At 41.2% G+C, this 26,886-nt stretch overlaps 2 protein-coding genes across 3 annotated transcripts; one reads left to right on the top strand and one right to left on the bottom strand.

Annotated features, from left to right (window-relative positions):
* Positions 1 to 3,269: 3,269 nt before the first annotated feature.
* Positions 3,270 to 6,386, top strand: atp5pf (ATP synthase peripheral stalk subunit F6). 2 transcript variants are annotated; one of them, XM_072657248.1, is made up of 4 exons: positions 3,270 to 3,359; positions 3,704 to 3,880; positions 4,875 to 4,999; positions 6,277 to 6,386. In XM_072657248.1, exons 2-4 carry the CDS (start codon positions 3,711 to 3,713, stop codon positions 6,303 to 6,305), a joined length of 324 nt encoding a protein of 107 aa, XP_072513349.1. In that variant the 5' UTR covers positions 3,270 to 3,359; positions 3,704 to 3,710; the 3' UTR covers positions 6,306 to 6,386. The 2 variants fall into 2 exon arrangements, with proteins under 2 accessions (XP_072513349.1, XP_072513351.1); XM_072657250.1 differs by lacking the exon at positions 3,270 to 3,359 and adding an exon at positions 3,395 to 3,419.
* Positions 6,387 to 6,561: 175 nt separating this feature from the next.
* On the bottom strand, positions 6,562 to 23,838 carry jam2a (junctional adhesion molecule 2a). Its single transcript, XM_072657990.1, has 12 exons — positions 23,783 to 23,838; positions 22,863 to 22,954; positions 17,281 to 17,346; positions 17,042 to 17,152; positions 16,746 to 16,895; positions 16,081 to 16,265; positions 14,831 to 14,933; positions 13,638 to 13,745; positions 13,477 to 13,489; positions 11,776 to 11,847; positions 9,786 to 9,819; positions 6,562 to 8,925 (listed from the first exon to the last, which is right to left on the bottom strand). Exons 1-12 carry the CDS (start codon positions 23,836 to 23,838, stop codon positions 8,887 to 8,889), a joined length of 1,029 nt encoding a protein of 342 aa, XP_072514091.1. The 3' UTR covers positions 6,562 to 8,886.
* Between the last annotated feature and the right edge of the window lie 3,048 nt (positions 23,839 to 26,886).

The raw sequence follows: 26,886 nt of genomic DNA on the forward strand, positions 1-26,886 counted from the left end.
AATTTTTTTCATGGCTACGTTTGGTGCAAAAAGAACATCCACTTTGGGCTAAACCAACTTAGACTGACTAAACATCCACTTTTTGGGCTAAATTAAGTCCCGGTGTTCTCTGGAATAATGGTGCTCCAGCTCTTTAGGATAAATGCATGTTAATCAAAGATCCTGTGTGACCAATACACAGCTGTGTAACAGGCCGATTCCAAAAAACAAAAACTGTCTTGGCTCATGTTTGCCCTCTTAAACTTATATACAACCAGCCCACCAGTTGATGCTAAACATAACGGCTACTTTGGAAGTGAGGCTTTAAGAGGCTAAAAGCTAATGCAAGCCGAACGGGTGTAGCACATGTGGCCATGGAAGAGCGTCGAGGGCTGTGTGATGGTTGGGGAAGCAAGCAGGTTGCTAGCGCTAGCTAACCGCACACCAAGAGGATCCGGAAGGAACAGCAAGACTGTCTGGCTAAAATCATTACAAAAAGTGTTACAGTGATAAAAGCTGGTCAAGGCCAGTTATTTTTATTGCTGTGGGCAAATGAAGCGCTGCAGTGGAGCTGTTCTCTGAAATAATGGTGCGCCATCCAGTACTTTGGAGGTGGGATGTTGATCATTCAACATCCTTACCTCAATTAAACACTTTTGTTAGAAAAACAGAAAACTTAGAAAGTCTCTGGACAGTCGAGACAGGATAAACTAATCAAGTTTTAATACCCTTGATTTCAGAAGAAACAATGAATTAGCAGGTGTCCCAATATCTATGTCCATATAGTGCATATTGAGAATGAGATATACAAAACCATGTAAGCAACTGCCCACAACTGCATGAAGCCACTGTTGTGTTAGGACCATAAATCCACCCATAAATCACCACATAACACCCTGAAATAATCAAATGTTTAATTTTATCTAGTAAAACACTTCCTTGTATCTCATCACTGTCCAATGAAAAATAATGCATCTCCAAAATTGTGACTTTTTATAGGAGAAGGCAAACAACTTCTTAACTTTGAATGAAAGTCAATGTAGAATAAGTCATTTAGAGCATTTTTATTGGTCTATTCATCCAGAGTTATTTACAGATGGTACAGAGCAGCTAGAGGGTTCAAACCATGGACAAAAATGAAGATGTTTTTTTATTGGGCAGCAGTGATATACTTCAGTATTTTGATGGTGTACTGATAGTTCTTGGTATTTACTCAAGTATACTTTGGCTGTATTGGTCTGGTAGTAGTTTTTCAACTGAAGAATTCACATTTGAGTCTAGGCTGGTTGAATGACATTTATGGACACCCGTTTTTAAACCGTGCCACAGACTGATGACTGAGAATCTGGATTTTGATGGCCATTGTAAAACTTTTCATTTCAACTGTTGATCGGCCTTGTATTTGGAATCACTGTGTTACCCTGTATTTTGCACCATCCCTCAAACGAGGTTTGTGCCACACATGGCACTTTCAAAAACCTTTTTTTTTCCTTGTACGTCCACAAAAACGTATCCCATATTTTAGCTGCTTCCTGACAAAAAACACATGAATGTAAATGTATTTGTTCTTCAGTAACCGTGTCTTTCCAGCCACCCACCAATAAAAAATAAATTGTAGACAGAGCTCTTCTTATTGTCTGGAGCACTTTCACTTCCACTGAAATCCTGTAGCTCTTTTAAACTGATAGTTGGCCTCTCTGTGGCTTCCCTCACAATCCTGGGAATTTTCCCACTGCGGGACTAATAAAGGACTATCTTAAGCCTCTTGTTACTTGCACTGATGCAACTTTTGATGGGTGGTCTTATCTGCGTATCTCTGTTCGCCATTCTTAGCAGTGCTCACTGGAATGAGTTTAACAGTTTATTCTTAGACAGGGTGAAAAGGGCGCTGTTGGTGCTTGATCCTAGTGGTATATTTACCAAAGTAAGTCACAGACGTTTCATTAAGACCCCAGGGAAAAGGGATATATATATATATATATATATATATATATATATATATATATATATATATATATCACAGGTAGAGGCCGGTGTTGCCCTTGTTGAGGCAATCTTGTGTGTTAACTTGCATCTTCCACAGCACAGCCAACAGCATTTTCTGTCTGTTAACTCTCCAGAATCAAGTCCAGCTCCTTTAATCCAGGGGGCTTCATTCTAGTCTAATGCCTATGGCACCAAAATGACTAAATCTGGCCCTGCAGGCAATGACCAGAACTCATCGTTGAAGTACTACAAACTACAAAATATCTAGTTTTGTATGGTTCATTGTTTTGTTCTTTTAATAAATTAATAATAATAATTAGAGCTCTTTAGGATCAATGCATGTTTATCAAAGATCCTGTGTGACCAATACACAGCTGTGTAACAGGCCGATTCCAAAAACCAAAAACTGGTAAAGTCTTAAAGCCTTGGCTCATGTTTGCCCTCCTAAACTTATAGACATTGCTACTAAATGTAACGCTTACTTTGGGAGAATATGAAAGCGAAAGAGGCTAAAAGCTAATGCAAGCCGAACGGGTGTAGCACATGTGGCCATGGAAGAGCGTCGAGGGCTGTGTGATGGTCGGGGAAGCAAGCAGGTTGCTAGCGCTAGCTAACCGCACACCAAGAGGATCCGGAAAGAACAGCAAGACTGTCTGGCTAAAATCATTACAAAAAGTGTTACAGTGATAAAAGCTGGTCAAGGCCAGTTATTTTTATTGCTGTGGGCAAATGTGGCGCCATAAACCAGCCAATTACACTACATTTACACATTTACACAATTACACTAATTGCACTACAAACAATCCCACAGTGCACTGCAATAGGTAACGTACATAGGATGTACCCCAGCAGATCTGGAATACCCATCATTCATTGCATTGTTTGGCTGGAAGATTCACACACAGCTTCTCTAAGGAAGGCCGAGGTGAAACAAAGTGCCCATAATTGTTCACTACAGCGTTGAATTCTGTTCCCTATAACAGTGCTCTTTATAGGGAGCTAGGTTACACATGTAGGGGATAGTGAATAGGGCACAGTTTAGGACACATGTCATTCTGAGGCAAAACAGAAAAATAACAGGGTTGTAAGTAGCCTTGTAAAACTGCGTTTGGGCATTATTACTAAATATTAAATATAAAATATTTATTTATTTAAAAAAAACAGCATAAATACGTAAATAAATACATTATATGACACTTTTAAGGGATTTTAACGCGTGCACTGCACTTTATTGCATATTTCCGTCTCCTCTTAATACGGCTCACTGTCAGATGGGGGCGATAGCGGGCGATAGCGGGCGATTTCCGACGCCTCCTGTTCTTCAGCAGAAGAAGAGCTCTGTGAGGCGGCCATAGCTTGTGTGTGCTGTTTGAGGACGGTGTTCATTGGCGAAGGTGACTGAGGAGTTTCTCTATATACAGCTTTCCTCTTCGCTCCAGTCGTGTTTCATTAAGGTGTGCAGTTACTGCTGAAGGAAGCCCGCTTTAGCTTTATGCTCAGACCCGGGCAGGCGGAGGGTTTAGGGGCTTGACTGGAGCGGTACTGTCAGAGTGAGCATTAGCATTAGCATTGGCATTAGCATTGGCGCGCTAGCTAGCTAAGTACAGCGGGGCTGTCAGAGCTAGCTTCTCGGGGCTGGGGGTTTTAGGGGAGAGGAACAGGGCTGTGTGTAAGCGTGCTCGGTTTCTCAGACTGCTGTTGCAGTGACTGGCTAACGTGTCTATCTTTGTCCTCTCAGTGACAGAATGGCGCTCCGTCAGCTCTTCCAGCTGTCCTCCCTCTTCGGCTCGGCGGTGAGGGTGACTTTGAGGAGGAACATCGGCATCTCCGCCGTGCTCTTCAACCGGGCCAAGGAGCTTGACCCCGTCCAGAAACTCTTCGTGGACAAAATCCGTGAATACACTTCTAAGAGCAGGTTAGTCTCACACTGTGCTTCAAATCTGCTACACATGCTGGTGGACCTGGTTTTAACGCAGCGTTTCCTTGCAGCCCAGATCTGGAAAGTGCTGGAAATGCTCCCATTCCTCCTTAAATGGTGCAGCAGTTAGCCAGCCAGCTGCGTCTAATCTACCCACCCTATACTGCATGATCTAGTGTAGTGGACTAGCTCTAGCACACCCGATTCAGACCAGAAGGGACCAAGAGTATTTTATTAACGATATACCGTGCAGGCAAACTATCCAGATTGGGAACCCAGGACCACGTTCTGGGCCTGTATTACTCCAAGCTGGATCACTTGCATCAGTTTCATTGCCATTAAACCTTTTATTAAGTCTCAGTTTGTTCTTTTAAATAATTGTGTCTGTGTGATGCACCTAGTCTGAGCTACTGAGCTAGAGCTAGAGCCATTTTCAGCATGTAAATTAAAGTCTTGATTAAACTTGTATTAAAAGTGAAATGTGTCCCCTGCATTTAACCCATCTGTGGTAGTGAACTCACACACACACACACCCAGAGCGGTGGGCAGCCAACTCCAGCGCCCGGGGAGCAGAGAGGGTAAAGGGCCTTGCTCAAGGGCCCAACAGTGGCAGCTTGCCGAGCCCGGGAATCGAATCGAACCCTGTTATCGATAGCCCGGTGCTCTAACCGCTGAGCCACCACTGCCCCTACCAACATAAGAACTGTTCTTAAATGTCCATCCCTTCTTTTCCTTAACCGACCTGACTCTGGACTTGTGTGTCTTAGTAAACTGATCTTATTTTTCTAAATATTCCCCGCTGTACTGATTATTTACTTATTTATTTTGTGAATAATTTGCTCAGACACACCTGGATGCAGAAAAGGCACAAAAGTCTGAATTTGGGAAATGCTGGGTATCTTGACTTTGGAGACATTTTCTTACTGCAGTAGACACTCGTCATACTTTTCCATTTCTTATTTCTTTTTTCCTCAACCCTCTTCCCCTCTAGGACTGTGGGTGGAGTAGTGGATGCTGGCCCCAGCTACCAGAAGAATATGACAGAAGAAATTGGGAAACTGCAGAGGTTATATGGAAGTGGTGACATGACAAAGTTCCCTGACTTCAAATTCCCAGGTCAGTGTTCCCAGTCCCAGTGTGATCTTTTTTTAATATTATTATTTTTGGTTGGATGGGATGGGGTGAGTAGTAGTAGTAGGTTTCGCTAGTTTACCCATGGCGCATAATACCATGTATTAACACCCTCAAGACGCTTTGTAATCAGATCAATCAAAGCACATTTGGAGATGGTCAGAAATGGATTCCATCCATATTAAATATAAGCGTAAACAGAATGTGCTTTCTGATATCAGATATTGGCAGACAAGTGGGAATACACCTGTCACCAGAGTTACACCAGAGTTGTTGCGAGTAATAATTACTGTGCATCTGTGATTCTCCCCTGTTGTGTGCTAGCTTGTGCTTAGATGAGGGCAGTATTACAAAGTGAGTTTCATTGCAGTTTAATTAGTCCAAAAGTAAAGTCAGATCTCATCTGGTCACACTGCGGTGCGGTTTAGTTACTAGTGTAAGCAGAATCTGGTCAAAGTATATCCACATACTTTCCAGATACAATATGTATCTCTATGTATGTATGCACAGGCCCTTTGTATGCTCTTTGGGCATGTCGACGAATGACCAGGGTTGTAAAATACACTGTCCAAATGTTTTTGGACGCCCCTTTTAATTAATGCATTTAGTTACTTTAAGCTGCATCCATTGCTGACACAGGTGACTCAGCTTGTTTAGTCCCTGTAGAGAAGTATTGCCAATAGAATATTCTGTATATCTGGAGTAGATTTACAGGAACCTATTGACACCATGCCTAATGCCAGGCGTGTGCTTGGGGGGTATAAAGCCCCCAACATTGAGCTGTGGAGCAGTGGAACTGTTCTCTGGAGTGATGGTTGTTCCTTCCACTACTTTTGGAATGAGGTGGGGCGTTGATTGTCCAGCTTCCTGACCTCAATAACGTTCTTGTCCTTGAACTTTATAGAGTTGCACTTAGCAGAGAGTTCCTAGGACACATGGATTGTATCTTTTAGTCTTTTCTAAGTAGTAGAAATGAATCGTTAAGAGTCACACCAAACCAAAGAGAGAAAGTAAACACTAATGGTAGTTTGGGGTTGAATTCCACCTGGTTGAAGTCCTGCTATGGTGACTTGATTGCTCAGACTTGCAGGTAGTTAGTCTGAAATGTATTTATTTAAGCCAGATATTAAGAAAGGGGTGGAAGTCTATGACCTGCTTTTGTAACTATCTTTAATTCATGATTAAATTCATGCTTCAGCATAATTCACTTTATTTGTAATTGTTCATGCATGCCCTCTAAACCTCTGTTTATTTCCTAACAGAGCCCAAGCTGGAGGAAGTGGCCAAGTGAGCGTCCCTCTGAAAACTACATATGTCTGTCTCATTCTGAATGATTGAAGTAAATATTTAATAAACGACCTTGGTTTAAAAATGGTTGTTGCTACTTTGTAACTGGTCTGCAGCTACGCAGCAGTATACCTCATGTGTGCTTTGTAATATGAAGTGGTCTAAAAGCAGGTCAGAAAACGCTTTAGAATATTTACCTTAGCTATTCTGCTATTCAAGACGTAGGGTATTTTGCAAAGAATAAAACAGCAACAAATGCACATAATTCACACTTTAATGTATAAAAAAAACAATACTGACTAAACATACAGCAAATCATTCATTCACTGGTTCACTCCCATGCACTCCATTTGGAAAAAGTACTGTACAGCTAAGAAAGGCACAGGTTCAAATATTGTCTCAATAAACATCACGTAATAGATAATTCCACTCCAGGGTGATATACTGCAAAGCGAGATTCTTGGGTTAGTCAGATAACTACTATAATTACTTTTTGAGCCAACATTGCCTGTCAGTTTTGCGGACGCCTGGCATTCCTTTGAAACGTTAAGAGTAAGATTTGATGTTCAGTTTATGTAAGACCCAAATGGCTGCAAAGTTTTGCTAGCATAAACAGGCCTTTATGAATGTTGTAGTTATGTTTTGCAGCATGATTGTTAAAAGTACATCTTGAAAGTCTTGAGACTCAAAGATGTTCTAGACTTTGAGCTAAATCAGTAGGATGTGGCATTATTTCCAAGGCAGAAGGCCTACTTAAGTCAGGTGTTCCTTCCTAAATGGTTCTCTAGTCGTTATATTATTGCACACTGACCAGGAACTTGTTCTTGTATCCTTTTGGAAAGCCAGGTGTCCTCAATCCTTTGACAGGCAATGTTTATCCAAATCCAGTAAACATGCTAACCGGTGAATGCAGCTCCCTGATAAGGCACAAGGGAATACAGGTAGTATGTGAAATGGCATCAGGGCAAGGTTTACTAAAACGCAGCGTAGTATTAAGACCATCTTGGCGGTTAGCCAGAAGTTTGTACGTTATCTTTCCTCAACCACCTTAAGATGAACTTGATGCTATCACAGTTTTGCCCAGCAAACACAGTTACCTATTGTTTTGGAGCCTACAAGCCATGTTTGCTTGGTGTGCTCTCTACACTGTCGCAATGTTGAAATGCAATCTTTGAATGTTGTGGCATTTCATATGCTGACATTACTTAACAATGTGGTTGTGCTGACGTAAAAAGCACCACCATATGACAATGTTGTGGCAACGGTTTGTCCGTGTTTGCTGGGTGAGAAACGTACCCCAGATTCCTTAAGTAAATGTACTGGTTTCTCCCATCCTCTAATGTAGTCAAGCCAAGACATGTTTGGTCAGAAGCGTGATGCTTTCATTCAGCACTGGAGTCAAGAGGATAGTGTAGGATGGGGCAGTGGTGGCACAGTGGTTCGAGCACCGGGCTGTTGATGACAGGGTTGTGGGTTCGATACCTGTGCTAACAAGTAAGCAAGGCCAAGGACGTCGCTGCAATGGCAGCCCACTGCTCCGGGCACGTGTGCTCTCTGTCACTTTTGATCGCTAATGTGTATATGTGTGTGCTCGCTGTATGGGTTACAGGCCGAGGCCACATTCCATCTGTGTCTAACACATTTGGTTGGTGTAGGGGTGGACTAGGTATGTCCAAAGGATATGGATATTTCATAAGACTGAAATTTGACAATGTTGCTACATTAAAAAATACCATCATATGAGTATAACTATATTGTACTCATTTCATCTCTCATTCTGCTCCGACTGTAATTAAGCATTAGTGTTGTACAGACGAGTGGAGAGAATGGCACAAACTAACACAAGGTCAAATAAAAGACTGATTTTTAATTTATGCATCAATGTAATTAGTTTTATTGTACTGTTATTTGCTGCCATATATTGGGGTCCACAATAAATCGGGCCACATTTCCCTGAAGTTTGTTAGAATTGACCTCATTTATGGGGTAAGCTGTGTGTTGTATTCACTTTATCTAAAGCTGAAAGGTTGTAAACAGTGGGTGCTGGTGTCAGCGAGCTTACATTATCCTCGTAGCTCCAGTGCAATACTAGCTCAATAAGGAAACCTCCGAGCTAAACAGAGCTAAAGTTTGTCTTGGCTGATTAACTACATTTGGGATAAGGGGATAACTGTAAATGAGATTTTTCAGTGAGCCATTTCCTTTAACACCTCAAGCTTTTTGCACTCCAGCCATGATCACCTTTGTGTGCATTTAAGGTACCACCAGAGGGCGCAAGTGGACAATGGAAACGTGCACTGCAAAGCACATTGCCCCTGGCCACCACAAGGGGGCAGGAGTAAAATACAATTTCAACGATTGAGCTCCACATAGTATTGCCTCACAAATAGTCTTTTTTTTAAGGTCTGTCAAAGGGTCTTCACAACAGCAGGACATGAGATGAAAAAGGCTGCTTTTTGTCCCACTTTGCTCTCTAACCACAGCGGCAGTGTGAGCTGGCGTCACTTATGGCACAGGCCCTTTGGTTCCAGTGTTTCTATTAATGCTGAGTGTGTGTGTGTGTCTTGAGAGAGAATGTTGATTCCTCACAGCATAAAGGACTGAGTGTGCCTGAAGTCCTGAGTCTGGAAAGGGTAAAAGAAAAGATTTTAAGATGTAAGTAAATATCGAGGTACAAAATCAGTGTATTCAGGAAGCTTCTTGTGATTCATGCTTGTAAACAAGTGTCATGGGTCATTTTTTAAATGGCTTGTTGCCATTTAAAGAAAGGGTACGATATCGTCATTCAGCGGTTGGGCCAGTTAGAATACTGTGTTAAAAGGTCAGATAGCCTTTTGCAGTTAATGTGCATAGAGTGTGAACAAGTCCCAGCATGTGGCATCATCCAGTTATTAGCAATTTCTTGCCTGCATCAAACGGTACAAAATCTGTAATGAATAGATCCTTTAAAATAAATGGGGGAACGGAGGACGACAGGACAATTCTAAGGGCCTGTGACTGACAGGAGTCTCTCTGTGCATTATTTAGCCATAGGTTTCTTGGTAGCACTGTCCAACATACTCTGCTGGAGGAGCTAAAGCTTTAAAATCTATGTTCTTGAATGAGACGCCTACAGTGACAGCAACATACAGCGTGTGAGAAGCTGGGCTTAAGGATCTTGAACTGGTACTGATGGTTAAACAGCATTAAAAAATCAACATTAATGTTATTTAAAAATGGGGGGGGGGGTGTATAGAAGTCATTATTAATATATTATGTCCAGGTCTAAAGATTACTGTAGATAGTTCAATGAAGGCTGTAGCCAAATCAGTTAAATTAGATGTGCTGCCCTACTATAAAAAGACAGCAATAAAAATGTGGAAATCTGAATCAACTGCAGGATGGAAAATGTCTATATATTATTATGACGTTTACTTTCAAAGGTGCGGCTTCTATGAGCTCCAATCATGTGCTTCTGTCAGTAAAAAGTAAAGAAAACACTCACGACTTGTGGAGGAGGGCCATAGCCAGCATGGGGGCTGTGGAGACAAAACACATGATTTCACCTCAAAAAAAGTCTTTTGGCTTTTGCAGGATTAAAAAATCAAAGCAGAAAATGTCACTTATTTCAAAACATTCCTTTTGCTGTTGCTGCTGAAAACAATTGTCAACCTATATATAATGACTTCATTCACACTCACACACACATACGCACACACACACACACACTTTGATGTCAGACGTTAACCCTGCGTCCATATTAGGCTTCAGATGATGCCATTTGTCTCAGTCTCCCAGCTGTCCTCCTCTTGTCCAACCTGTCTCACATTCTGTCTTTCATCAGTGTTTATGTAGAGCAGTTTAGCACATGGTTTGTGTTTCGTAGTGTGAAGAGACTTCTGTTCTTCAGAGTTACGCTGCTGTAAATGAGATACTGTGGTTCGTTCACTTCCCGTTTTCTAGGGTTTCTATGGAGCGAAGTGAGCAAAGAGTCGGGATCATTTCAGCCAATCGGCTTGTTAAAACATGGTGTGGGAAGCGCTTTAGTGTGTGTCATGTTCATAGATCTCGTAGTGTGTCATTTAGAAGTAGGGAACATGCCTAACATGCCCAGCATAAACAAGCTGGTTTTCTCTATGGATATATGAATGGCTTATTAAAAATCTCCATGGAGGATAGTTTTGTATTGTGTACATTTCCTTCCCGAATATCAGTGGCTCATTTCTAGATTAGCACATGCAAGCTAACACTGCTACACATTTAAATCTTCACTGTATTATGTAAGGGTAATGCTCAAATAATCAGTGTTATGCACACCCCCCTCTCAAATTGTAGCGTACTACCGCCGAAGCCACATAACTACACTCTTAAAAATGGCTATGAGTGATGCAATCAATTAAAGGGTTCTTCAGATTCACAGATCCTTTACAGAAGTGGTTCTCTATGATACCAAAAGTGGTTCTTCTATGGAAGCACTCTAGGAACCCTCTTTAGCACCTTTATTTTTAGGAGTGTACTACTCTTGACTAAGCTTGATGCTTTGTGCGGGATACTGATGCGAAGCTGCTCCTCTTGACGTCAATTAATGTGTAGTGTTGCCTGCCAATAAGCAACTACCCATATGCACAATATGTCCAAATGTTTGTGGACACCCCTTCTAATAAATGCATTCAGCTACTTTAAGTTGCACCCATTGCTGACACAGATGTGCAAATGCACACACACAGCTTGCCTAGTCCCTGTAGAGACGTACTGCCAATAGAATAGAACTCTCTGGAGCAGATAAACATGAACCAGTTGGCACCATGCTGCCTAATGCCAGGCGTGGGCTAGAGGGGTATAAAGCTCCCCAGCGTTGAGCTGTGGAGCAGTGGAACTGTGTTCTCTGGAACGATGGTGCTCCATCCCAAAACGTTTGGGATGAGTTGGGGACGGGGTGGGGTGGTGATCATCCAACATTCTGTCCTCACTAACGCTCTTGTCGCTGAATGCAATCAAATTCTCACAGCACTGCTCCAAAATCTAGTAGAAACCCTCCAACAAGTAGGGTTACTCCAACAACCCTAATTCCTAATACTCAACAATCAATGAGCAGGTGCACCAATACGTTTGTCCATATAGTGTATGTATCAAAATGCCTTAGGTTAGACCTCTGCTATTCAAGAAAAGACCAGCTTTGGAAGTCAATGGTCCCAAGGTGTGATATTAGCATACAGAGAAAAATGTCTCACAACCCAAGGTCTACAGTCACGGTTGTAAAAATTCAATTCTTTAAAAAAAATACAATTAAATAAATAAATAAACATTTTTAAAAAGTAGGGGACCTGTGGTTTTCTGCACATACATTTTTATCTGTACAGCTAATCATTCCTGCATTTTACACAGGGAAGCAATTTTCAATGATAAAAATGCAGCCTTGTTGGTACAGGGTACCCCTGTAATCCCTATAAACACCCAGTCATGTATTTCCTTCGGTCACTCTCTCTCTAACTCACATGTCCTCTGTTCTGTTGAGGTTCTGGCTGCTGATGTGAGCCGCTCCATGACACTGTGGGATCCAGAATGACCTGCAATAGGGCGCCATGGGGGGGTCAAGGGTCACAGAGGTCACAGTTGGGGGCAACAGCACACACTGTGCGTCATGCTGGGGGTTACAGCCAATATGAGCGACTTTAATCGACTCTATAGGAGCAAGAATCTAGCAGTTGCAAGAATGGAGATTATTTTGATTGCATGCAAATGTAGAATGATGTTCAGCAATCGCAAGTCAAAGTTAGTCGATATTGATCGAAGACATGGTGATTTTAAAGCTAGGATTTGGCCAAACGTCCAATTTCATATGCAAAATGACCTTTATCAGTGAAGACATGTCTGGTGTCTGAAAGTGTAAAAATAATAAAGGCTTCTAACCACCAGGTTGGCATTCTGTACTGAACTGTGAGCCTAAACCTTTGCCAGAAACTGTGTAAAGTTGTAAAATTAATCTTAAATACACTTGTCTATGTACACAGATCAGCCATAACATTAGTGCCTAATACTGAGTAGGTTCCCCTTGTGCCGACATAATAGAGCTGACCATTTGAGGCATGGACTCCACAATGTAATGTCTAGCATCAATGAATTAGCAAGTCCTGTTTGATTTGAGGTGGTGTCCATGACCCTGTTGTTGGTTCACAGGTTGTCTTTTTTGGGTCACTTTTGGTATGTCCTACCCACTGCATACCATAAGACCTGGCCTGGTGCTTTGGAGATTACCTAGTTATCTAGCCATCACAGTTTGGCCCTTGTCAAAGTGTCTCGGATTCTTATGCTTGCCCATCTCTCCTGCTTTTGACACATCAGCTTCAAGAACTGACTGTTCATCTGCTGATTCATATATCCCACCTCTTGACAGATGCAACTATAGATGAGGATAATCAATTTTTTTTAACTCTGCCTGTCAGTGATACTAATGTTATGGCTGATTTGATAAATATATATCCCAGAGCTAACTGTATACCATTATCAATAAACAAATCCCATTAAATTTTTTATATCCGCTACTACTGTTTTTAGCGATGTGCCTTATTTCTGCATATTTTTATAGGCAACAGTGTCCTATACAGTGTTAAAAACCACATAAGCAAGTCTTTTTGACATTACTTCACAATTTCACAGATAAGAGTGTGATATTTAGGCATTTAGTTTGTATAACTGTAACTGATGTCAATGTATAAACTTCCATTATTTGTGAGCTACATTAGCATAAAGCTAAAGAAGCAAACTTCAGACACCATACTTCAGTCAGGTTGACTTACAACATTTGGGGTAAGGAGGAAAACTGTAAACATGCTTTTTAGCCAAACCATTGATTTAACTACCTATTTATCAAATGCAACAATTAGCCAGCAGGTTTAGCCATTCCCAGTTCAAACGCATGTCTCCACAACAAGCCCGGGTTCTATCTTTCTAGAAATTACTATGCCCTGATGAGCTGAATCCTTACGAATCATGGTTTGCGAGAGATGACGGGCAAGACTACTGCAAGACAGATGACCTTGAAATCTGTTCATGTGAATAAATCCCTGAATACACTGTTTTAGTGATTAGATGTGGTTTGCAACCTCCAACTTGGTAACTGGCTTTTAATACACAACAAAACACACGCACGCAGGCACACACACATACGCCCGAATTAAGTCAGTTAGTAATCTTACCTTCCTCTGTGTCCTGACATGGAGATATAGGGAGATTAAGACGGAACATAGAAATAAAAACAAAGGACAACTGGTCAAAACATTTTCATCTTGCACTGATAAGCACGTCATGACCTACATACATGAGCGGCGGAAAACGTGGCCAGTTGTAGTGAACTTACGGCTAAAGTAGCCTTGCCGGTGGGCATACCATGCCCCGAGAATGCATACTGATAAGACGAGGCACATCATTATTATTCCTGCTATTATTGCTGGAACGTTTAGGTCATCTGAGAGAGGAGAGAGAGAGACAGGGGTGAGGGGAAAGAGAGACAACGTTATACACTAACTCATGGAAAAACAAGCTGAAAATGGGTCGAGGCTCAAGAAAACACACCAGTCACAGTCAAGGAGAGCTGACGAGGGGGAAACTCTAATGTGAACTGATTTACCCTATCTTACCGCCTTAACATTTCTCTGCCGATACACTGAGAGACTCTGGCTTTGCCTTCTTTATCTCAATAAAAATTTCTCCCAAAATAGCTGTGTCACATGCAGCGGCATACCTGGAACCCTGTACTTTCAGTAAACACAGAATAACAACATAATGTTTGGTTGGTTGGTAGGGAGGTATATATTTTATATACCAGGTATATGCTTTATATTTGGCAGTCAGTCCTAGGCAGCTTAAACTGGTCAAGCTGGTTGAGTTGTTAAAGCAGCGTAGCCCTTGACCAGCATAGGGTATATTGTCATTTAAGACCAAGTTGCTCATAAAACAACATAGGTGCATAAAAATAGGTGACTGATGCTTTAATATACTTATTTATTAGGTGTGTAACAAACCCCTTTGCTTGTGCTGGGTAAGTAAACATCAGTGTAAACATGTTCAATGGTTCCAAGTGAACTTCAAATATTACATTCTAGTAATGTTTTCTTAAAAAGGTTAACTAGTTAAATCCTGATTTCACAGTTTTCATCTATCAAATTCAATGTGAACATACCCTAGGCAAGTTGGCTTACTAGCATAGAGTAGGTTTTTTTTACCTGGAGTGACCAGTATTTCAACCACCTTGAACCTCAAAAAACAGCTACCAGCCAAACCTGCAGCTAGATTTTTCAGCAGGGTATGAAGGGCCCAAACAAGAAAAAAAGAAAATTCCTCCTACACACCAACAATGCTTACACCTGTGTGCCCACATTGAAGAGTGAAAGGGCTATGTGTAGTTTTCAATGTTTCCAATTACTGCACACAAGAAGCAATGTTCTGCTCCAGGCATTGCATGCACCTTCAGAGCAGTATTCAGTAGTATTCGCTATTCACTATCTTTTGAATAGTTTAATTCGAGTCACACACACATATACATGCACTTACCAATTTCCATGTGATTTCCTACACAGCTCTTAGGCTGACCCACCCCGTTTCTGGCCTCACAGTGATACTGTCCTGTATCGCCTCTGGTGACCGTTTGAAATGTCTGCTCAAAAGAAAGGAAGATGGGGGGGGATTCACAGACTGAATTATAAAAGTACTCCAGCCTATTTGGCCACTGAGCAAAAAAAAATCTTTCAGCATCTGTGACAACAGCTCTTTGAGTGTGTGTATGTGTGTGTTACAAATGTCAGTGTCGGGTCAAGATGTCAGTGTTTATTTAGTGTGATTATTCCTGTCTGTCAATATCAATCTGTCACTTTAGCTCTCTAAGTCTGTTAGTATTAGGTCTGTCTAGGTCTAGGCGACAAAGATTCTACTGGGTTATAAATTTTGAGCTGTCTGTGATGTATTTCTGTGCACTTCTCTACGTACTTCTCTATCCACTGCTATACGTCCAGCCCAATATTCAGTTACTAAAGACTTCATATTCCAGTAACTGCTAGAATTAGCAGTTAGGTGTAAAATGTATAGTTTTTTGATGAGTCAACCACTGAAGATGGTCATTTTACTGCATTGAGTTTCAACCACTACCAATCAGCCAAAACATTACCACCACCTGCCTAATATTGAGTAGTGACCCTGTGGTACCATCCTGTGGTATCTGGCACCAAGATGTTAGCAGAAGATCCTTTAAGTCCAGTAGGTTGTGAGGTAGGGCTTCTATGAATCAGCTTTAGGTGCCCATGACCCTGTCGCACCCAGTTCACTGGTTGTCCTTCCTTGAAGCACTTTTGACAGGTACTGACCAATGCATACCAAAAAAAACTCTCAACACCTGCCTGCTGTTTTGGAGATGTTCACTAGCCATCTAGCCATCACAATCTGGCTTTGTCAAAATGGCTCAGATTCTTATGCTTGATTTTTTCTGCGTTAAACACATCACCTTCAAAAACGGACTGTTTACTTGCTGCCTAATATATCCCATTCCTTAACAGATGCCACTGTAGATAAAGATGTGTTAGATGTGTTGATAAACATGTTTTTTTTACTTTACTGGTACTAATGTTATGGCTGATCAGTGTACATATTCAGTGTTTTGTTAAAAATAAATTATGTTTTGTACCAAAATAATCAAATGAAATCCTGGATAAATCTTTTATAAATTACAAATATTATTTCTAAAAAACACATACACAAATTTAATTGATCTGTAAACACGTGTACAAGATATATAAAATGCTCAAATTTACCAGAATGCCAGTGTTCATGTTGACAGTGAAGGTGGTGTTGGCACTCTTATGTGAGAGTGGTTTTTTGTCTTTGTACCAGGTGTAAACTGCAGGAGGAATGCTGTACTGGTCACTGCAGCGCAGTTCCACCAGAGAGCCAGTTAGTGCCGAGCTGGGAATCTCACAGAATGGGGTGTGTGGAGGCACTGCGGCAACAAAGGGAGAAAAGACGATAAGCTTCAGAAGCATTTCAGAAAACAAGACACTAGGCAGTGGTGAGACAGATCAGTGCTATACTGGACATTCAAACACACATCTGGAAGCATATCTAGGGAATATAACACTCACTAATCTGCATTACAACAATATTAATCTACTTCAACAGTTCAGTGTACAACAGTTCTCCAATCAACCAAGACATAATTGGTGACCAAAGTTTTGAAGTGTTTCTTCATTGTTGCACTGGAGCTACCAGTAGTCAAACATCAAATATGTTACTTAAAAAAATGGACACAAGTACATCACATAGCTATAAACAGTAGCTGTCCTGAATTGAGCACTTGGACAGTGTTACAAACCACATAAACAGGCCTTGACTGATCGGCTACATTTGGGATCAGGGAAAAACTGTGTCCATTTGATTTTGAACCTAACTAAGGATTAGCTGAACGGATGGAACCTCCTACCCAACACAGTAAGAGTGACGTTGGTTTCTCCCAGCTTAATTGAGTCATCCGAGGCGCTGACCTCACAGCGGTACTCTCCTGCGTCCTTCAGTGTGACCTTCTTTAGCGTCACTGTTGCCCCTTCAATCTTTGCACGTCCTTTAAAGGGTCCTGTGAAAGAATGTCCAAGAGTAGCTTCCAGCTATTGGCTCCATTGGTGAAAATGTGACATTTTAGGTGGATTTCTCCTTTATTGTAATCAGAGCATGAACAGTACTTGGCGTCATATTTAGAAGTAGGCCATAAATGCTAGTCACCTGTGAAGTTGTTCTGAAAGTAAACAAAGGACACCTCAGTGTCCTTTTTCTTCCACTCAATGCGAGGATTCTGATCCCTCTCTGTCTTAAACTCACAGGAGAGCACGGCATCTAAAGAAAAAATTGAGAAAGCAGAATGAGAGAATAAGAATTGTAATTGTGCTTCCTCCTCAGTAACAACAATATATATATAAATATGGTACATTACATGGAATCTCCTTCTCATAGACGTCACTCACCGGAATTCTCCTGCACTTCTACTCTGGGCCTGGTGGTGCTGACAGTCACGGGGGAAACAGGGTTACCTGGTGAAAGGATATTCAATAGAGCCTTGGTCACACCAATGATGTTTCCCAGTTCATTCCAGCTTATTTTGCCCCAGAATTGGAAGAATGACTGATTACTGGTGAATCACTGGTTGATTACTGGTCAACTATGACTGATAAGGTTAACAAACCATCCAAAAAATCAGATTTGCTACAAAATTAGCCTACAACCTGCAAATACAGCTCTTCAAAGCCATTATAATAACATTTACATTTACATTTACGGCATTTAGCAGACGCTCTTATCCAGAGCGACTTACAAAGTGCTTTGCTATTTACCCAAGAAAACCTTAGCTAGTTAGAATAGGCTAATAATTCAAAAGATAGCAGCAGATATCTCTCTCTCTCTCTAACAGCCTACATCAGTGAAGTATATATAATATGTGGGCACTGGCTCAAGCCCCAGTTATCAGAAACGTTTAATGTGTTTTTTGGAACAAATTTGCTGCTGGACTAAAGATCTGCAAATCTTTGTTGATTTTCAAGGAAAAAATGACGCTTTCGTATCTGGACAGAACGGAAGGGCTGTTTCAATACCAAGGGACTACTTGACCAAGCAATGCGGTGTAGAAAGTGAGGCCTTCAAAAATATATACAATTTATGTATAAATAGTAACAGCTATTCAAACACGACCTCTATGCTCAACAAACAGTGGCAGGATGGCTTTCCTGAGTGAGGGACCAGGGCTCACCCTGAAGTCCAACTTCCGTTCAGGAACAGGAAACAGGTGCAGCCCTTCCTCCCTGCTGATTGGTTTAGGCATCACAACTATTGTTTTCCATCCTGTGTCTGTCCAGAGTCAATCCATCGTATTAAACCACATCATCACAGTATCAAGCTGCAATTACTCACTTTCTGTGGATCAAAGTTAGCGTAGCCTAAATGTCCATGTATCAGATTTGTGAAAACCACGTCCATTAAATGTCTCATGATACCTGTGCTACTATAACTTATATGAGTCACCCACAGCAAACAGTGAATAAAGAACTACTGGGAGACCATCATTACATCTGATACTTGTTTACCTATGTGTAGTTGGTAGCACCAAGTCTGAACATCAAGTCTGACTGAAATATGTGATACATAGAAACTCAAAAAGCTTTGTAGAAACTGTTGTGTTGTGGGCTGAAGGTCACACTACAGGGTTTTAATGTTGAACATATAAGGATACTGAGTCGTACTGAATCTCACTTCAATTCTACTTTAAATGTAAACCTGTATTGTCTTCCAGCCCATTCCATGTTTACGGCAGATTGGACTGTTAATGCATTATTATTTCACGGCTGAACATGGAATCACAGAAGCGGTAAGGAACAGTAGCAAAAACCAGGCTGCCATTGGCACGGGTGAGTTTGATAAATAGAAAGAGGGATTTCCAAAAATAGAAGCATCACTGTCATGTGCAGAAGGACACAGTCACTACATTATGAAATACCATGCTTGACCACGCTAAGCCACAGCTACTCCAACTGACCCTAGAGGGCATTGCTCCTTGTTTACAAACACTGAAAATCTAATCAAACCAGAGAGATTACAGATTTAAAACACAGTTATTCCCATCACTGACTGCCGAGCTTAGAGCTCAGTCTATTCCAGGAGTTTCCTGTAAGGAAAGCTAGTGTGCTTCCTATCTGTTCCTGGGCAGCACTCCACAAAACCTTCTGTTTCCCAGTCAAACTTTTCCAATCTGTCAACAGACACGTCCCGTCATTTCAGGTAGTGTTTCCGAAAAATGACCCAGTGACACTTCCTATGTTTCTATTTAAGACGACAAGAAGCGAATATGCATATGGAATAAGTGGAGAGGTGTCAGAACTAATATGTTAAGAAAATAAAACATTCTTAACTTTCAATGAAAGTTAACAGAAAATATACATTTTGGACGGTTTGTAGTGAAAAGTGGGGAAATATTTTTAAAAAGAATCGGCGATAGGTGATATTATTGTAATAGAGGTGATAAGAGAACAAAAACATTCAAGAACACAGTTCAGCACCACACAGAGGAATCCATCTTAAATTGTACTTAATATAAAAAATAGCCCAGGGAAATCGATAGGTTTTAAAGTAAGTCAAATAAGTAATGGAGGCTTCCACTAAAAGGAGCTAATGAGCTAACACTAGTAACCAGTACAGTGCTTTATGCTGATGAAGACTTGTCGTCTTATACACTTAAGTTGTCAAGCGTCAGACACATGTACAGTGTATTTTCACTGTTTCACTGTCCAAAAGATTGAAACTCTTGTTTGTAATGGTGGCGCACATACCGCATGATTCACGCAGACACTTCTCAATTCCTCAGCGCACTACAATGCACCACGCAGCATTCTGACAGTACTACATTAAATAAAAGCCATATTAAGACCATAGAAAGTCACAGTCAATCACATGTCACTTAAAATGCTCACAGAGAAAGGCAGGCAGTCTTTTGGTAAACAAACAAATGCTAAGGCCAGGTTACCTCAGTGTTACTGTCCTAGCCCAGTTTCAGTTCACAGTGGGTGAAAGATGCCATATGTATAAATGGATCTAAATAAACAGTTTACAAAAGGGGGGAGGGTGTCGGTCTGCTGCATCTGCTGAAAAAGAACCTAGAGAAAACGCTGGCATCCAAGGTGTTTTGGAGTGACGTGTAATATAATTAAATGTATGTATTTGACTTGTAAGTCTGAAGAAATAAAACAATTTACACATACATACTTATAGTTCTGGTACTTATAAAATCTATGTTTATCCATTATATTTTTCAAATCTTCTTGTAATTACATCTAAAGTATTGACATCTTGGTTAATCTTGGCCCAATGTAAGTCAACCCCTGTTAATCAAATTACAGCAAAACAAGCTGATCTGGTGAATCTGAACACAAAACACCATCACGATTAGACAAACAAAACCATGTACAACCGATAAAAAAAACAGAGATGGCTATGTATTGATAATGGACGATTTTCAGCCCAAATATGCCATCGGCGAATGATTTATCTGATGCTGAGAGCCGGTCAGATCATATGATTCATATTTTGCGAGTCGGTCACAGGACCCTGCAGCTCCTTTTTTCAACTGCTAGATGGCAATATGACCCTCACTCACGGCTGCAGAACCCCAATTAAATCTAGTGTAGAAATCTGCTCCATGTGCGGCGTTCTTGAGAGTACATCACTCAGCCTAGTGCAGTGAGTATCAGGAGAGCTAGCAAAAACCGCTAATGACACTTTCAGCAGTGCAGTTATGCACAGGAATTCACGGTTGTTGCTCGTTCAATAGACTTTTTAGATGTGGTTGATTTCAAAAGCCAACACACATCTTGAGAGACAAAGTACCAATGAACATTACAAAAGTCCTGCACCATGATGCATTACCAATGGTGCACTTGCCCGGAAAGGTGCGGCATCCAGCCCCACCCTTAATCGGTATTGAAATTGGCCTCAAAAACACTGACTGGTCCATCTCCAATCAAAACCTCACATTAAGAGAACATCAAGTTATAAAACCAAAACCTAGAAGAAGAGAACTAATGAAATGTCTATTAGAAAGCTGCCTTGCTAAACTGCTAATAATTCTTTCAGTACTACAATATTTATATTATTTATGGATATATTTTATGGATATATATATATATATATATATATATATATATATATTGGAAGTTGTGCTGTTTATTGTTTATTATTGATTGGTGTAATAGTTACAAAACTGTGCCATATGTCAGTATGCAATGTTTAATCAAAACAACTAGTGCATAAAACAACCTATAATAAAATGTAATATATACATTAGATATATATATATATATACAGGTGGGTCAGTTCCTTATTTCGTGAGTCATGAAAGGAAGTGGCATACAAGACGTGACTCTGATTGTTTTTACTTTTAAAAGAAGTTTTGTCTTTGAGCATTCTCCTTCCACTTCCTTTGCGTTTAATTTTAAGGAAATAATGTTTTGTCATTTTACCTCATCTAGATAACAATAGGGAGCAGAAAGCAACCACAGGAAGCCATGAGGAGGAGGCCACTTAATGTTGGTCATGTAAGCGGGCATTTTTGGCCCAACAGGGAAAAAAGAGACTTTAACATTTCCGGATGCTTTGATGTCAAATGTGCTGTCATTCTTCTAAAGCTGTGTGGAATAAAATGCTTTTTTCAACATGATACTGATCGATTATACTGAATAATAACACAAGAAGGAAGTTGTATATAAGGATTTGATGGCAGACAGGGGTCAGCATGGACAGACACTCTGACTGCTCTGCAGCTATGCAGCAGGAGATAGCCTTCGTTGCCCTTACACATCAATGAGCTTTGGGTGCTCTCATTTGATTTGTCCCTCATCGGTTCACTGTCGGTGGGTACTCACCACTGTAGCCCAGGAGCACCCCAGAGGCCATTTTGGAGGCGCTCCTTTGTCATTGGTTGAGGAACAATATTTTACCTCGACTTGACTATCATCAATTAGCACTGTGCAAACCCTATGGCTAAACCATCTCACACAACGTAATCTTGCAACATAATCTCAAATGTAAACAGTTTTGTATAAGGTGGTAAGGGCACAAACTGCAAGGGGCACTGGGTCATCGGTAGGTCATCGCCCCCTCCCAAAACTAAAGATGGGAGGAAATGCTTCTTCAGTACACAGCTTGAGAAAAGAAAACAGGCACAGTTTTGGCAACCACCAAGTTTATGCGGTTTTAGGCACATGTATTTAATTGGCTCTAGCCCCTATAAGGCCATAGTCTGACATGTTGATCTTCTTTAAAGGCAAAAGCACCACACCAACACTCCTTCGGGGTCCCAGTTCCACTTTCTGAAGAAATGGTGCTTCAGCATGCTCTGTTCCAGTTGTTTTCCTGTTAGACGGCTGGTTAGCAACAGTGAATGTTGTAAGACCTTTACAGGACAAACTGAATTTCAAAGGAACTGGATTACATGGTTCCATGAATCAGACGTTCACCTTTTCTAAAGCAATAGGCCTTAAGCATGATTACTCAGCACTGATATAAGAATTTACTTTAGACATATAATATTAGAAGGTAAATGTTCTGAACCAAAGTGAAATACCCAGAGAGTCGTGACCTTGCAGGAGACTGGTCAGACTTTTTCCTATATCAGTGCTGTTACAGTGCAGTCCACACCTGCAAGAAACAATCCACAGTCTTATCGACTGTTATTTCTTTGCTGCCACAATTTAGCTAATAATGCCATTGTACCCCGCTCACTGTTCCTAAAAGGAGATGTTTCCCCAATGCAAGAGAACGCCCAAAAACGGCTCTCAGTACTCAAGCAAAAACAAAATATCAAGTCCAGTCTTATCAACACAGCTCTGTAGCTGGCATGGCCTTGCAGCAGTCGTCTTATCACTTCACTTTCTTTCACAGGGCTCTTTTGTAATATCCTGGCTGTGGGATCGGGAGAGGAAGAGGAGAGAAATTAAGCCAGAGAGAGACAAAGAGACAGAAAGAGCGAGTGTGCGCCACTGTGTGAGAGACCACTTTGACAGACCCCGTCCGAAGGAGTAGCCCTGGTCAGATAAGAAAGTGGCAAGGACAACTCTGACATGCTGCCCACACTTCCTCTCCATGTCCCCTCTGAAACTGCCACAGTCCGCACACAAACACACAGACACAGACACAGACACACACACACACACACACACAGAAACACACACCTGTCACACCAAGACAGTCAAAAACCTGAGTCAGCATAGAAACATGCTCGCTCACTGATTCAGAGCAAGACAGGGGATCACACGTTACTTACAGTGATGGGTAAGGACACAAAGATAAAGCTTTAAAAGCACTCTTCTGTACGCATGGCTGAGCCTGAGAACATAGAATTCCTATGAATTCACGTCAATAGATGGAATTATGTATGTCAATAGATAGCATATATATATATAAATATATATATATATGCACAAGGTATGGACAAGGTATTTTATATTACATATATAATACATATATATACATATAAATTATATATATATATATATATATATATTTTTTTTTTTTTTTTTTTTTTTTTTTTTTTTTTGAACCTCACAAGAGGGCCTGGCCTCACAAACTCTATTTCTATTCTAGTTCATGCCTAAGGTGTTTAGTGGGGTTGAGGTCAGGGCTCAGTGTGGGTCAGTCAAGTTCCACTTCCACACCAAACATATATATGGAAGCGTATAATTGTATATAATTGTTCAAAATGTCCCTTCAATGGAACTAAGGGGCCTAGGCCAACCACTGAAAAATAACCCCACAGCATTATCCCTCCTCTGCCAAACTTTACAGTTAGGCAGGTAACATTCTTCTGCCATTTGTAAAAACCAGGCTCAACCTTCAGACTGCAACATACAGAAGCGTGATTCGTCACTCCACAGAACATGGTTCCACTGCTCAGTCCACTGAATCCAGTAGCGGTGTGCTTCACACCACATAATACGACACTTGGCATTGGACTTCGTGATGTAAGGCTTTGCATGAAGCATCTCGGCCACGGAATCCCATCTCATGAAGCTTCCGCCTTTCAATAATACCACTTAAAGTTGATGGTGGAATATTTAGGAGGGAAGAAATTTCACAAACCGACTTGTTGGCATCTCATTACAGTACAAGGCTGAGCTCTTCAGAACCACCAATGCTTTCACTTATATGTATAAACGTAGACTGCATGGCTAGATGCTTGATTTTATACACCTGAATGCAATGATTTAGAGAGTGTCCCAATGCTTTTGTCCATATAGCGTGTATATACCGTATGTATATATAGACAGTAATGAACACGCACACGCTTTATTTTACTCTAGACATGTAACACGATTTTATTCCAAATATATTTGGAACATTTTTGTTGGTCATTCTTCACACAATATATACATTTAATGAATTCATTAATAAATCAAAACTGAAAATGCAGCTTACATGCTAAGACACGTTATATGTATTTAACACATGTTTACGAGTTTACATTTCTATGATTTTTATTACTTTTACGTTTGATCTATGATCTGTTTGATCGTTTGTGGTCCGCTGGAAGTACACTTCCGCGGCACGTTAAAAATGTTGACATGTAAGTCGCTTGGCAAGTGGAAAGAAAACCTGGTTTAATGGCATGTGTGAGTGGTGTGTGCGTGTGACAGAGAGACAGAGAAAGAGAGAGAGAGTGAGGGAGAGAAAACAAAGCCTCTCTGTACGAGTGTAATTCTGCACTGGTCAGAGGGAACAGCTGGCTCAGCCGGGTGGCTCTGGCACAGAGAGCCCCACCTTCAACCTCACACACACACACACAACCCTCCAGTAGTAACCCCCTCCCCCCTCCCCCCTCACACACTAAGATCCATCAGAACAGTGTTATCAAAAACACACTTTTGCCTGCATGGCTACTGTTCCCAGATACACACATCACACTGAGCAGAAACTTACAATTGTACACACAAACACTCTCACACAGACCTCCATAGAAAGCTACATGCACCGGAATCAAAGCAGACGGCCCTTAAAAAGCATCACCAAACTTTTGACTTATGAAAGGTAACAGGAAACTTTTGAAAGTTTTGATTATTTTTTACTTTACAAAACTTCATCCCCAAGGGGGCAATGTAAAGCAGGATTTTTTAAGAAATAGCATTTCTTGGTCCTGGGCTCCTGCACCAACACTAAAAGGACACACTTTACACATGCTTTTCTGAACAAGCTGAGAGATACAGAACCGTCGCTGAAATTGAAAGAAGCATGAGGACTGTGTCAGTAGAGTAAGATTACCGTTATTATTTTACACAAATATGAATCAGCACTCGGGTTACGCAGCACTGCACAGTTCCTGCAAGCACTGTCCTGCCTGCTTCACCAGAGTTAAATAGTGCAGTCAGCAGCATGCTGAGCCCGGAGTACAGTGGTGCTGTTCTCACTTTTACAAGTCAGTGGAATTATTTAAGGGTAAAAATGCTACATAATGATGCCAGACATAAAAACGTATACACACCAGGACACAACCTACAACAGTCAGTCCTATATTAGTCATTCATTTAGTCAAGTCTCGGGCAGGTTTAAATGTCCCTTTCTTAAAAGACAGGTTGCCAGTGTCACAAAACTGGACCTCCGAACTCTTAATGGAAGCCAGTCGAGGGACGAATGCAGGACACAAATCCGAATACTGTTTGCTTGCTTTACAGTCTGCTGGTCACAATGTTGTGGCACATATTTTAGAACAGGTGGTCCCAACATGGTTAAGGAGATTCTTGTCCCTCCCACTAGGAGAATTATACCGACATGTGCACGGGAAAGAGATTACACTCCCGATTAACACGTAGTAAAAAGTACACAAGATGTCAGTTCTAACCCCAAATGACCTCAGCTTCCTTAAAAAAACACTGCCTCTGTTGACACTTTTTGACTAGACAAGCTCAGCTTTCACCGACGAACTGTTTCAACAGCTGCTCCATGTGTGTGTTACACTGTCACAAGGATCGGCACTAGAAAAGGACATGATCATTTCCTTTGCTGTATCACACTGCAAAGAACAATTTCACCCTAAGCAGGCCTGTGGTCCCTAGCAGTGTCAGAAAAGCAAAGTCAAAGGGCTGGAAAGGTTCTGCAAACCTTAGCCTGAACTGACTATGATAAGAACGCCTACAGTCAGCGTACTGTCCAAACAGCAATGGAGCTTCTGGAGATCCTGTATTAGTGTACATTTCATTACAACACTTAACCTTCATTAAAACTCTGTTAATAAATCTGCAGTCCATAAAACTACCCCGTTTCCCAAATTCCAATCCTAAAAGCATCCGTTACTATTCTGTGCTAAAATATTAGGCTGCAGAGCATGAAAAGCTGACAAGTGAGCGGAAATCGGCCGTGCTCTTGCTGTAGCGACGTCAGAGTGCTTAGGAACCGAATCTCACGAATCTCACAGCGTCGCTTGCATCCTCCACACTTCACTACCTGTGAAGCCAGAGCTGTAGGCCTCAGGTCATTAGGTGAACTGGTGGCTTGTGAAACGGTTCCCATGTGTTCCCATGTCCCCGTGTCCACTGATGACTGAAATCATTACTGATAGACACATGTTCAGCTGCACAGCTGTACTTTAGCATATGTCCACACATGTCCTCCGGCCCAGATGCCTTAGAAACCTAGAATGTCCCCTAACCCTTATTAACCAGACCATAATTAATCAGAAAATGGACACTGTTAAAGGGCTTGTGGATTGTTTTGGCTGTTTGACCAACTACACTTAACGTCTAAAACCTACGATAACCTTCCCCTATCTCAAACCAACCCCATAATGCACTGTCCATCGTGCACCGCCTGGCTGCATCCTGTCTGCAGACTGAGTGCTCCTGATGAATAAAGCTTTTCATTTTCCCTCTCTGACGTTTTTTTATCCCCCGACTGATCTTTCCTTTCCTTCTGCTCAGACCCATCGTGTAATGACCATAAATGCCACTTGTTGTGAGTTTGGTGTTGTGAGGTCAGGAGTGTCAAGCCATAAAGTGCTGTGTGTGTGTGTGTGTGTGTGTTTTTTGTCTTTCTGGGCTCTA

Source organism: Salminus brasiliensis, chromosome 15, assembly GCF_030463535.1.
Source record: "Salminus brasiliensis chromosome 15, fSalBra1.hap2, whole genome shotgun sequence".
NCBI classification, from domain to species: domain Eukaryota; kingdom Metazoa; phylum Chordata; class Actinopteri; order Characiformes; family Bryconidae; genus Salminus; species Salminus brasiliensis.